The sequence below is a fragment of the Cygnus olor genome, chromosome 10 (assembly GCF_009769625.2).
Source record: "Cygnus olor isolate bCygOlo1 chromosome 10, bCygOlo1.pri.v2, whole genome shotgun sequence".
Classification (NCBI taxonomy): Eukaryota; Metazoa; Chordata; class Aves; order Anseriformes; family Anatidae; genus Cygnus; species Cygnus olor.
In genome coordinates, this window is record NC_049178.1 from 13,240,696 (window position 1) to 13,254,956 (window position 14,261).

General features: G+C 35.9%; 1 protein-coding gene across 5 annotated transcripts in view; it reads right to left on the minus strand.

Moving 5' to 3' along the window:
- Positions 1-670: 670 nt before the first annotated feature.
- The window catches only part of CFAP20DC (CFAP20 domain containing), a 70,207-nt gene continuing 56,616 nt past the window's right edge, over positions 671-14,261 (minus strand). For 2 of the 5 annotated variants that reach the window (XM_040568955.1, XM_040568956.1), the window contains exons 17-18: positions 9,063-9,154; positions 674-2,979 (exon numbers count right to left, since the gene is read on the minus strand). In XM_040568955.1, coding sequence (XP_040424889.1) covers positions 2,867-2,979; positions 9,063-9,154 — 205 coding nt within the window. In that variant the 3' untranslated portion in view covers positions 674-2,866. Of the gene's footprint in view, positions 2,980-9,062; positions 9,155-14,261 lie in introns of all 5 variants that reach the window. The other 3 variants (XM_040568958.1, XM_040568960.1, XM_040568957.1) reach the window with 3 other exon arrangements.

Here is a 14,261-nt window from a genome sequence, read left to right on the forward strand (position 1 = left end):
TAGTGGGAATGATGTGTCTCTCTTGGACTAACACCACTGCACACAACTGTTGGGAGTAAATATATGTGCTCTTTGTAACTTGCCATAAATGCTGGCCTTGAGAAATTGGCTGAAGAAAAGCATGCGTGTACCAGCAGTGCTTTAGTTCTAGGTTCCCAGGATGATGATTACGAAAAACATCGGGAGCAAAACTTGCAGCCCTTGTAGCTAAGACTTCCGTGCTGCTCTGCTCACAGATGTTGCTCACAGCGTCAGGGCAATCAGTCCCTGTGGATGTTGAAGACATAAAGCTGCTACCTAGAATGCAAAGGGCAAGGATCCCAAACTGCTGATTTTGAAAAGCAGGACTTACCTGTAAAATGCTACCTTGCTAATGACAGGAAAACACAGCGTATCTGGACTTGCTGTGAACCTGCCTGGAACGACAGGCTCGCCCCGAACTTAGTTTTGCTACCTGCCTGCCTCCTTATCCCATTAAAGGCAGGGGTGAGATTGGAGTTGTCGAGGGCTCTCTTCTGTCCGAGCTCTGGATGCCCGTTTACAGACTGCTATATGTGACACATCAGTGACTGCCTGCTGTGAAGCCAGGACAAGTGTGTCTTCCCCAAGTCACTGGCAGACCATCCGCTGGCCCTTTGCAGACTTCTGACTCTTACATAGCACACACCAGCTTGCAGACACTCTGAAAGAGTTATTTATTTACAAAGTGAGCTGTTATCTCAGAAGCATCAGTGACCCAGTCTGGATTCACAGTGGTGCTGTAGCACATCCAATCATTCCTGTGAGACATGGGGCTGTGAAAGGAAAATTAACAATACATTTTAAATAGCCCTTGCCTCAAATACAGAGAACACGGTCCTGATCACTAAATGTTGGTAAACAGAAAGCAGTTAGATATGTACAAGCATGCACAAGCTAGGATCTGATTTTTGAAGGGCAAAATTATGATTTCATTGAACTTTTAAACTGATTATGGCATTAGCAAGAACAGATACAAATCTTTCTGGGAGAAGCAGGCTAAGGCAGGGTAAGTAAATTATCTCCACACAGTATCTGTCTTCCCGTGGATTTCAGTGCTACTCGAATCAATTTGTGATGATATGTTTGTACCTGCCACGCAAGCCAAATACACAATCTGATCTTATGCCAAGCCACTATTAACAACTGCATTTCCAATTGATTCTAGGATATTCATTAACTGGCATCCATAATTACAAATAATTTACAGACATAACATTTTAAATCACTTGCCAGTGAGCTTACTAAGCTCACTTTATGACATTCGAATACATTATTCTTAAAAATTCACTGAGTAATCAACTTGCAAATGATTACTGTGGAACAGCACTGGATATAATCAAGTAGAAACTTCGAGCAATGTCTATAGATCACTTTTGCCATGTGATGTTGACATCCCGTTTAACTGTCTCTATGAAACTGTTATGTACTGAACTGGTGGACTCCAACGCTGCTCCACTAACTCAACTCCATTACAGCTTCTCTCCTTGGACTTCTTGTTTCATAGGCAGTCCCTGCCCCGCACCTTTTCTCCAATACCAGCCAACTGTTTTTCTGATGATTTATTTACCCTTTGAGCAAGCGCCCTGTTGGCTTGGGGGGGGTCACTGGTGGTGAGTCCCTCTGCTCAGCGTTGCAGAATCTCCCCTGCTTTGGGGCTGGGCACTGCTTGGAGCCAAGTAACAGCCGTGGCACTGCAGAAGCATCAGCATCAGGTTAACTGCTTTCTTGAGCAGACAAAGCTTGACACATCTGCATGCACAGTATTTTATTCAGTTTCAGGTGCTGATTTTATTTGCAAAGGCTACGTATGGTCTGGTTTATCTCTATAATCTTTCTTCATGCTCAACAGGGATATTATATGTACAACAGAAAACAATCACACCGTGATGCAGGCAATTTAAATCTCTACGTTGGAACTTTGGCCCTTGAAGTTTGGGGCCTTCACTGAAAACTGCACTGAAAGCCAATACAGACAGGAAAAATAAATTATCTTCTTTTATTGCAAGGTATAACAGAAAAAGAAATACTGTACTCTGAGCACAGCTTCACATATGAATCATATACACACTTTCTTACTTCACATGGAACAAGGCTCCAATTCGTGAGTGTTGAAACAATCACTCATTGCTCTTCTTCAGGGCTATGTTAAATTACAGCAGTAAAGTAGACAGTAGCTGGTAATCTCAGGGCCTGCTGTATTTACCCTGTTGTGGTCTAGATTTACAAACTGCCTGTCTACACACCTTACAGTGCACTGTACTGTACACACTGTAACACTCTACAGCTTTGACATCATCTCATTACTGTAATAAGCAACAGTAGGGAATTTCTCGAAGATGAGGAAAATACTGCTTTTTTTTTCTGATGACTAAAGGGAGGGAGGGAACTTATGAAATAGACGCCTTTGAACAATGCATTGTGTATTTTAACAGTACAAAGGGTAAGATAGCTTGGAATCGATTAAAATTATCCAGTAAGCAAGTAATTAAAAAAAAATAAATTTATTTGAGTCAAAGCATAATTTACAGATGAACACCACAAAAGCTCTTGATTCAACTTCATTTGTTCCCATGTAGAACCTTTGAGTATTGGAAATAAATTAGACTAACAAATAAATGTCTTAGCCACAAGGAACTTTTATGTGATGTGATTTTCCACTGCATTACAACTTAATGTGAAACTATAAAAATAAGACACTATTTACATAATATATTCATTTGTTTGCAAAACTGTTGGTTAATTCATGTTTTAAGTTACATGATAAATTATACAGCTCAGTCACACTTTACAAACAGTTAAAAGATAAACCCATTCTGACTATAAAATAATGTATCTCATGATCTGACTATGCCAATTCATAGTACTTCCCAGAATTTGGGTCAAAGTAACAGTTCAGACATGGATCATACAAAAGAGTCAAGACTTCCTCATCTTCTTCAGCATTGAGGTCATCTTCACCTGTGTGAAGTGTAAAAAGTAAGAATAAATTACTTTCATTCACTTTGAAAAATAACATGGAAATAAATACCTTTCTATCAAATGTGACAGAATTTCTCTTTAAATTGTATAATCTTTTGACTTTTGAATTGTTACCTTCAAGATAACTGCAATTCACTTTTTTTTTTTTTTTAACATACATTTCTGAAGACTTGTCTTTAGTTGAGGTGAAATGATGTCATTCAGAGTTTGCTTTACAACTGGACTATACAAAGTCCAAGAGAGCTGTTCATCAGAAGCACCTTTACTGATAGTGCATCAAAGTATTCCTAAGTGATATTTTTCTCAATGTTCACTTCGGAACAAGAAAGACAAGTCAATCTATACTTAAGGCCTGTAAGAATCAAACTGTGTATTATTAGTACATTCTATATGGAAACCCAGAAAATTAAGCAGCACAAAAATCTTCATTTGAAATATTCTTGCTTATCATGTTGGTCTCACAGTGACTGTGTTGAAGTGTGTTAGCATACTGTGTAGTATTTATAGGGTATTTATTATTGCTAGTTTTACATGTGTTACATTTCGGTAGTTAAGTATATTTCATTAATTGTTCTTAAACAGGTTGAGGAAGAAATCGTGTGACAAATAAGTCTAACAAACTTACAGCAAAGCCAATATTGTTGCAATAAATGTGCTCATATTGACTTCTCTTTGACAATGAGCTCTTTCATTGTAGGAAGCCTAATAAAAGCCAAAGCTAAACTAAAAGAAGATACGCAGTGTTATCCTGAGATAGCACATTTAACCATGCATGTAAAGGTATATACTCCAATTCATATTTTCAGATAAGGTTTGCTAGTCATAAATAAAGATGTCTTAAAATTAAAATAAAGAAAAACTCTTTTTTTTTTTCTTTTCTTTTTCTCTCTTTAGTTGAGCAAGGTAGTGTAGTATCCTAACGGCTCATAACAAACCAACTGTAGAACTTCTAAGAAGTGCAGCTGAAAACTACCTTCTATAGAACCTGTAAGTATTGTATTTCCTCGTGTGTTTTTACCATATCGCTTAATGACATTAGAATGTCATAAAAAATCTTTTTTATTGGAGAAAGATGATAACCAGGGTGAGTCTCTGGAAATTAAGATCAGAATGTGAAAATAAATTTTCAGTTCAGGGTAGTGACTGCATACTGCTCTCAGTTACACTTAGTTAATACACACCAAGTGCATTTCTTTTTATGATGATGAAAGTTTCCCCATGGATTTCACTCAGTTGGTTTTTACCCCCTGAGAAACAGGATGGAATTCCGTGTATGAAAATTTAGCAGCGTTTCATATCAGTAAAAGGAAATACTGCCTTTTAAGTGTCTACTCACAGTAGAAAGCAGTCTTACTACAGGCAAAAATATGAACTCCCTATTTAACTATATTACAACCTGATTTTTCAGCATTCCATTATTTTTAAAACAGTGACAAAAATTTTGCAACTTACAAGTCTCCCGCTGATTATTTTTAACGTAGGGGAATAGATAAGAATTGGGTCTTCCTCTGCTTCACCTGCTCAATACAGTGACAAAACAAAGTTCTGGTACCTCAGATAACACAGTCCTGAATCTTTCAGACAGTGTATTCACTTGTTTCTTACACTCAGTTTGCAAATTAACTCTAAACATATGGGATTTTAATGTGTAATTTCTGATATAAAAAATCTGTACAAAAGAGCCTGCAATATCGGAGAGGAAATAAGATTTTTCAGACAATAAAAATTTCAGATCTTCATTGTCTAAAGCTATGTAGAACCCAAGAATGTTTTTAGGTTATAAAAGGTTTAGGTAGAAATGAATTCTTAGCCTAAAATACACTGATCAAGCCAGACAGATTTTTATTATAGATGCTTTATATATGACAGGAAATCATAGCTGAATGCAATCTGTATCTGGAATTTCATCATAAATGTTCTCAGGCTGCTAATACAAACTGAATGCTTTGTATGCCCTAACACTTCATAATAAGTAATGGCCTGTTATGCTAACGGCGGCAGTTTCACAACACGCAGAATCTATTTACAGGCAGGATCACACAACGATATATGGGTTAGTTACATTATCTAGAGACCAGAAAGTAGGTTGGTGCATTTAATGCGTACAGAAGAAGTACGTGCTTTATTGTTTGGGAAGAGATCTCATTATTGTTTCCTCAATAGCACGAACAAATGCAGTCAGAAAGAAACTGGCTCTCACTGTAACCAGAAGTAAAAAGGTAAAGCTCATTTGGTGCCCTCCTTGCTGTTGGTCCCGTCACCAGGCCTGGCAAGCTAAAAAAGGTTAACCGAGATACTTTGATTGATGTTGCTCTTGCGAAAAATGATTCAGTGCAGACAGTTTGGGGGAACCAAACATCTTTTCCTACATTTCACATGACGGTAAACAAGCAAATGGTGTTCGTGCATCGTTTCCTCACAGAGCTTTACATTTTCACCTGAAACCATATTGTTATTTCCACTGAATTCTTACTTTTATTATTTTGTGTTTCCTTGTCTATGCTTCTCCTCAAAATCCAGGGCCAGTCGGTTAGTTTAACCGACAAACAAGTGCATTTCAAAGAACATTTCCCTAGCTCCTGATGCTCTGCCACCATCCATTCTTCTGGGGCTGAAGCGGCTCAGGATTGCATGAAAAAACCTCTTGGCAGTTTAATTTGAATATCATAGTGAAAGCAAAGTGGAAGCTTTTGTTCTTAAATTACTGTAAAATTAAACAGTATTTTCTGCAGCTGTTAAGGCTAGAAAATAACTTGATTTTAAATGAAAACTTGCCAAAGTCTGTGATATACTTTATAAAGGGATGAATACTTTTTTCTTCACTTGAGCTGAAATAAGACTGAAGACAGTACCTCTGAGAACCTGTCTAAAAAATGATATGCTGCCCCACTGAAATCATGGAGCTATTGTTTTTATAGAGAAAGGATTTTTCTCTACCTGTATAAACCTGGATATCAAGGAATTGAGGCAGGCAGCAGCTTTTTCTGAACATGGAAACAAACATACAGATAAATGTGTTGTTATTTGGACTATGTTAACACTAAGTGTTTACATAGTCACCAGTCTGAAGAACTAAAATAAATAGTTGCCTGTTTCACAGAAATACAATTTTTCTTGTATTCTAGCTTTTAATATTAGAAAATGGTTGGTAGGAAATCTCACTCTAAAATATGGGGATCATAATCCCACCCTGGTGGAGGTCAATTGCTCAGAATCATCTGTCAGGAAAAGGGATGCTGAAGAGAACAGTGCTAATCTTTTCTCTGATATGATCCTTGACCATTGAACTACAGTGCTCAAATCTATACTGTAATTATGTACTGCAAGGTTACCATATGAATATTGTCAACAGCTGTGGTCCCAGAAAGAAGTCTGTTAAGTGCTGTGGTTCCTGCAGCACTATCTTTAGACAAATAACAAGATACAATAAGGTAAGTTTCAGAGAATTTATGACTCTGCCTTTGTCTCTTACTGTGGAAACTTTCTTGTGTGACTTGTTATCTAAAGGTAAACAACATCTTCTATGAGTCGGGAACATCAATGTCCAACAAAGGAAAAATCTATTAAAATTTATCATATTTATCAGTTTAAATTTTGCTCTTGATTATCTTGTGAAACATGTCAAACACAAGACTACTTCTCATTACATCTTCCCATTTAACTATGTGTTATGGATGGTGTCACTATTAAGAAAGGAACTCAGTAAAATTTTTCAGAAATTAATTACCTTTTCCCCCAAAGTTATGCCTCAAACTAAAGATTTTTTTTTTTCCAAAATACAAGAATTAAAGAATTTTTGGAAATATACTAATGCTACTTTTCTTTAAGGATAATTTTAAAATGGCCATCTCAGATACACTATGCCTCACTGTAGATTTTCAGTACTCATAATATACTTGTGTTATACTGTGATACTTGGTATACTGGAAAACTGCACACACACACACACACACACACAAAAATCTTGTGACACTTAAGTCACTTGCCAACATGCGAAGTAACTTGTTTTCTAATGTGATATTAAAAATACATATAATTAGGGCATCAGAATTTCCTGGAATGAATTTGAGCATTCAGTTTGTTAATCTGGTACTCAAGTGTAAGCAATAAAGCAGTTCTTTTGTCACACAAATACCTAACCTCAAGTGAAGTGATTAAGAAACCCCCCCCATTTATTCTGAAGTGTTAGAGACGTATAACAAGATAAGACCTTTTTTAGCATCTCTTTCAAAAATACTACTGCAAAATATCTAGTTACCATGGTCCATCAAGTCTTTTTTTAAACCAAGAGATCTAGGAAAACTCACAGTCTAATCTAATCTGATATGTGTGTATTATATGGCACCATGCTTTCACATAGCACTATATTACATCCAAAGGTTTGTGTTAAACTTGAATGTATCGTTTATGTGAAAAAATGCATGCCAATTTGCTGTCAATACAGCAGAAGGACAACATTTTTAAAGGACTATAAACGATCAGACAAGTTTCTTGAAGATGCTGTATATTGTTTGGGTAAGCCTCTTAATTTGTCAGTCCTACCTCCCCTTCCCACAGGTGCTAAGACCACTTATGGATCTTCTCTGTTACTTAAATAGGGAAGGGTTTCTAGTAGTTCAGAAAAAAATCCAAACTGTTCTGTGTGGGGAGGAAAGGTAAAGGAACTGCTTTATTGTTCTCTCTTATTTGCTCCATCTTCCTGGGGAAATGAAACTTGATCATTTCAACCACTACAGCAGCTATTTTGAGTATTTGAAAATAAAAAAAATCTCTGTGAAGTTATTAAAACTACAAATATCATACATATACGTGATCCAGAATTTAATTAGATTCAATGAAGGTGCAAAAATAAAAAGCTATGATATATAGAGATTTTCAGTTCTCTAAATGTGCCATGGCCGACACAACATTTAAAATATTTCAGCATAAAGAAAAATGAGTTTAGGAACAATTTACAAAACAATTTGGAATTCCTAGTGTGAATTAATAGGACAAATTCAACATTTTCCCAGGTGTATCTACATATATATATATATACTAGCCTTCTAGAGATAATCATCCAATTTTTAAAATTTACAGGAATTCAAGCTTTACTGCAGCAAGTCTTGGATTTCATAATACTAACATCAAAACATTCCCAGAGACCTTTCACAAATTTATATCCAACACACCTTTAACTCAAGGATTACTGTCCAATTCTCTTTGGCTTACTTAGGACCCTTAACAAAACATATTATTTGATTCTTCAAAGCAAGGTCCCCTCCTGACAGCAAAATTCTGTTTTGCTGTCATAAACAATTACAAATACACATCTACAAAAAGAATCCTGATTTGAGGGCCATGATCTATTTCAGGCAGTAAATCACTAAGACAACTTCATCCTTAAGCAGTCAAAATACACAGGTCAGATTTATGAGATTTCACATTGAATTCCCTGGACGTGAAAAAAAAAAAAAGTGGGTATCTAACACAACAAAGAAGAAAAAAGGGTGTTTGAAAAAAAAAAACACAGGATATATGTTTTATTCTATTGTTGTTGACCTTCCAATTTCAGCCAACTTCTTCACCATTCTCTAAGCAACTGCCATTATAAACGAAATCTGTAACACTTCAGGTGGTGACTCAGCAATCTTTACTTAGGAAACCATGCTGAGATTTCATTTAAAGATAAATTTGTATTTTTTCTTCATAATGGAAGTATTAGATACATAATCATAGTTGTTTTTCTGAAGATGAATTTTAGGCTTTGCATTCTTTTTTTCATAGGTTTGCCATACACGCTATCATCAATTCCTTATTTTAAACAAATAAGATGCATTTTTTTATGAGGTTAATCTATATCTAACCAGAATGTTAGGGAACTGTGACTGCATAAGTTATTCTTTTATCAGAGGCAAATAATACTGCACGGAAAACTCTGCTAGCTTGCACTGAGAATAATAACTCTGAACCCAAAATGTAGCAGTATAAAAAAACTACTGGAAAACAGAACCAGTGCTACAGAAACAGCATTTATAAATGTTGTCCTATCCAGGTCCTTTTCATTGTCTTCATAAACCTACCTGGAATACTCTGATTTGTTGAAGATTTAGTGTGCTTGTCCAGTTTTTGGCTTGCAGGAGTGAGGGGTGGACTGAACACGTTCAACCAGTCTCTGAAAAACACAAATCAAAACATCACTCTTTAAAGCACAGTTTGTGTTCCCATTTGTTGGAATAATTTGATTTTTAGAAAACTTTCAAAGGAAACCACAGGTTGTCAAGTGTGATGAAACAAAATGAAGCTGGATTTTATTATTATAAAAATTTAGTTTATAGCTAATACAATTAAAAAAGTTAAGGCTTTCTTCTTTAGCATTTTCACCTGTTCACACCGAAAACCTGTGTTCCAAGTCAGGCTCACTTTGCAGATTTCAGCTGCTATTGCTCTGCCAGCCAATGCTGTACATGAGGTGTGACCTGTAATCCACAGAGCTGTGCCCTGCAAGCCTACGGGACTCAGGGGAGTCCTTGTCTGAGGAACAGACTTGGGAGAAGCCACCTGTGTTTGATGAGAGACTGTAGGGGTCCATGTGATTGAAAATTCTTACCATCCCTAGAGAAGAAGCCTTAGCACAATTGTAAGAGCTGTGTTTGTCCACTGCTTGGAGCTGCCTGTTATAGCGTGAGCAAGCGCTGTAACTTTCAGAGGCTGGGTGGTCTGTGAGCAAGAGCTGAGCATAGACATGAGAAACATGCCATGAACAGTGTGATGCCAAGTCAGTGCTTGTGAACTGTGGGAAAGCTGACTTGTATAAAATAATTTACTCTTTGCAGTTCATTTTAACTTTTAAATTTTTCAATAAAGGAACAGAATTAATTATCAAAGCTAAGAATAACATGCTAACTGCTAACAGCTTCCTAGTGTTTTTAAGAAGGAAATACTGGATTGAATCAGAATATTATTAAAAGTAGTTGTTGATATTGAAAAAACAACCTTTATTAGGTAAACACATTATAAACATTAGTTTAGAACAATTTATTATTGTTATAAAATCTGTTATATGCTTTAAATAAAACATTTGTTATTGAGCACAACATAGTTTTATTTGCTGACCAGAAGACAGAAGACTCGTCTCATCACAGCTGTCACAGATCTGTTTTACTTCTGTGAAGAAAAAAGTTTTGGTGGCATCTTTATCACAGAGAAGGGAGTATGGAACTTCTTCACCTATTTAATTTAATAGGCAATTTATGCCTTGGCTGAACACTACTTTGTGATAGCTTTTAAAAATGATTTTCCCATTATCATACATTGATGTAAAGTTCAATGTTCATTTCACATACGCCACTTTATGATACACTGTCTTTGATTGCTACGGCTCAAAGAAAGGAAAACAGAGCAGTCCTTTTTATTGTTATTTTGTTATTGCTATTGCTTTTTTATTGCGAACTGAACTGCAGACTTTTTCACTAAAAAATTGGATGGGAAACACATGTATGAGAGTTCATTCATATTATACTACCAGTGAGAGAAACACAGCCCTGGAAGGACGCATCTATGTCACAAAGTTCAGGCAATCCTTGTGTAGTTGACCACATCTCACAATTCTTGTCATAGAGGAAACTGATCTCTGTACACGGTGCATTGCTGATATTTCATTATGTTCCCATCTCTCCCATTCAGCATTTAAGAGGTTTAACACATTAAAGCCTCCATAGAACTAACTAAACTGAATGATTGAAATTTAACATATTGAACAGATTTCAAAGAACCTCAGTAAATAATGTTATATTGATAGAAGTAGATCCATCCTTTTTGACCAACCTTTTTCACTGCAAGGCAAGGGAATTAGATGGGAAAAGGGGTCTTTAAATTCCCCTGTGTTTGCTTCATGCCGGTGGGAACAGTGCAGCTCTACAGAGTAAATTAAAGTTAGTTTGGGATTGATTCAATTTATGTTTGGTCATGGTTGTTCCAACAGCTGGCACAAGAACATTTTACATGCAAACTTGTACTAGAGGCTGGGAAGATTAGCTAGGGCCGCGAAAGTAACTTCAGAATCCGCAGATTCCTCTAGAAAGGGTGAATTTTCCCAAAGCTTGACAGATTTCTTTACATTGCCAGACTATCAATTGTCCAACACCAAGTAAACAGGTAATGTACATCTACCTTCTGAAAAGCCTTGATGATCTCATGTAAGATGTGTTTCTGACAGAGAAATCTGGCAAGGCTCAGTCATGTGCTATAATTGCTAAAATATGCCAATTGCTTTTTTTTTTTATTGTTAGTTTTTTTTCTTACTTCTGGACTTGTTATTGATTCCACATCATCTCCTGCTGGCATGTACACATAATCTGGGGTGAATCAGGGGACAACCACCTATCTGTTTGCAGTCAAAATGGAAAAAAACTAATTTTCTGCCTCAGGAAACAGAACTGCTGGTGTAGAAATCCAGCAAGTAGTATAGCAGATTTAAAGGAAGAGATATTGATTTTTCCATCATTTCAATATGTAAAAAATATAGTTCAAAAAAAATTTTTTTATACCATCATTCTATTTCCACATATATGGCCAACTTCACAACCTATCCTTCCCTGCTGTTCAGCCAATGCCAGTGAGAACTGGTACAACTAATCCACACAGCAATATCCTTGCCTAGACACCTCATTATTAGCGCTGTCATTGCTTACCATTTTTGCATTCCCTGAATTCACCCAAAGACTATTCATTTGCAGCAAAGTTTCAAAAGCTTCCAGGACTAACAGTTAAGTACATGCATGTGATATTCAGTAGCATGGTAGAATTTATTTTCCATTTCTACCACTTGCACATGTGTTTTTTGCTGCCTCATGCTCAGCCAACATGAAGCCAACCACTAATATCTGAACATGCTCACAGCAAGCAGTAAGAGAGCACTAAGCTTTAGCACTTACCCAATTCTCTACAATTGTACTGAAGCATAAAGTCAGTAAAGGCAACCTTTTTGAGTAACTGCAACAATTTTAGATAAGGCAAGGCAGAACTATTAGTTCTAATCTACATCTCCGCTTCCCAAGCTACCCTTTCTTCCCAGTTCATTACAACTTAAAGACAGTGATGTTTGAGACACAGAGAAGGACTAAAGTATTTCTGCTAGGAAGACTGCTGAAGCTACGGTTGTGCAAGGACAGAGGAAAGACGGTGCTTGCTGGTAAAGAGAATTAACTCAGTCAGACTAACAAGTGTTAGAAAAGTAAAGAAGCTTTAGAGCATACATGAAGTTCTACAGGTCTGGCACAAAACAGAAGAGTTTACAGATCCATGTTTTTCATAAAAAATAAGTATCAGATCATTTCTAAAAAAAAAAAAAAACGAGTTTGTACCTGGAGAGCAGAGAGGATGTTAGTATGAAGGAAGGAAAGACAATAAGGCAATTATTTCCAAGGGAAAAGAAAGATAACTCATTTACAGAACATGGAGGGAGGGTGGTAATCATGTGCCATCAAACCAGTATCTCTCTTAAATTCTCGGTTCTTATTACTCAGGAAATTTATGAATTTCAGTTTGAAGTCTCATCTCTGCAAAGTCTTCCTGAAAGATAAGTCTGAGAAATCAAAGATGGGATGATTTGTGATTATTTGTATGATTTTGTCCCTTTTTTTTTATTCAACTGAGTTAATTCTGCTGTACAGAAGTTGTTCAGTTTCATTTTTATATTCATTAAGATGCACCTGGCTCAGTTGAAGAACTATTATTTGCTCTAGCAGGTGTGAGTGTAACAGCTAGGGATTTTGATGGTTCTAAAGGGAGGTAGAGGTGTATGTATTTATGACTGAGGCACAGGAGGTGCATGGTAAGTTTATTTCCTATTGAAATAGTCTGGAATCAGTTCATGTTTTTTCCCCTCACTGTCCAAGAAAAATGAATAGCTTTAACCACCAAGAAAAGTAAATAAAACAGTGCAATATTAGGAATCCATTACTGACATAATATTACTTTTAAGGTTTTACACAATATATATTAAAAACTGGTTTATCACTTCCACATGTCAGTTAGCAATGTCTAAGACAATCCTTTGTAAAATTTAAAATTTAAAAAAAGAAAGCTTATGTGTGCTGAAATCTTCTTGGTCAAGTTGCAGCAGAGAGTAAATATTTATAGTTGATTGATAAACCTCTGAAACATGAGTTTATGATCATAATTCTGATAGATGACGTAGTCTCGCAGTCAAGACAGAATTTTTCACAATGAAATCTGCAGATGCTTTTAGGAAGCACCTAAAGCATATTTGTGTGTGGGACAGAGTGTATACAGTAATTTGAAAAAAAAAATCAGAGAAAATTTGTAGACCATGCCTAAAAGTAGAGAGCACAGCATGGAGACAACCAGCAATTAACATTTGAGAAATGCAGACTGTGGCCTGTGTTCCCATTTGTTGTGTTTTTACTTTGACTGAATAAAGAACATTTCTGGGATGAACTTCTTCAAGAAGCTAGTTTATCACCTTAAAACAGAAAAGCTAATCAAGCACTCTGACTAATGAATGATACTCTATTTATGCTATCAATGCCTCAGGCTATAATCAATACAATCAACACGCAATAAACCATCTAGAGCTTTTCTGATAACAATGCTGAATGCTAAGTACTGTCATTTGACATTGTGACTTTTTTTGTATGAAGGCTTGGAACAGAAAGATTCCACACACATTCAAAGTGGCAAGCATCTTTAATGCTGGCACTGAGATTCTTAATTTTTCTGGATGCAATTCTTCATATCAAAATATAATAGAACATACGTTATGCCTTGGTCTTTTCATAAAAAAAAAATCAGAAAATAAGTGTCATATTTTGAAAGATCACATGATAGCTGAGCTGTGATGGAAAACAGAATAAATCTTTTGGATTTATGAACACAATTTTTAGTTTTATGACAGAATAGTAAATTTTGCAGAAAATGGCATCCATCAGTAAAATCTGTTGAGAAAATTAGTGATGCTTTTTAAAGCAGTACTTAAACAAAGATTCAACCAATGGTAATACCATATCAGAACTATTGCCATGAGCAATAATACCATCAACAGAAAAATGAAGAATCAGGGCTTTGATTTAAATCTTGTTGAACACCTTTGATACTCCTATTTTAAAAGTTGCTTTTTAGGCTATCCTACTAGATGGAATGAGAAAATGGCAAATTTCTTAAGTATAAAGATTTTTAACATTTCTGTGAATTGAGATAGCATACTTTACCACTTTTCTTTGGGATCATATTTAATTTGTATTATTTAAATCAATGAGATC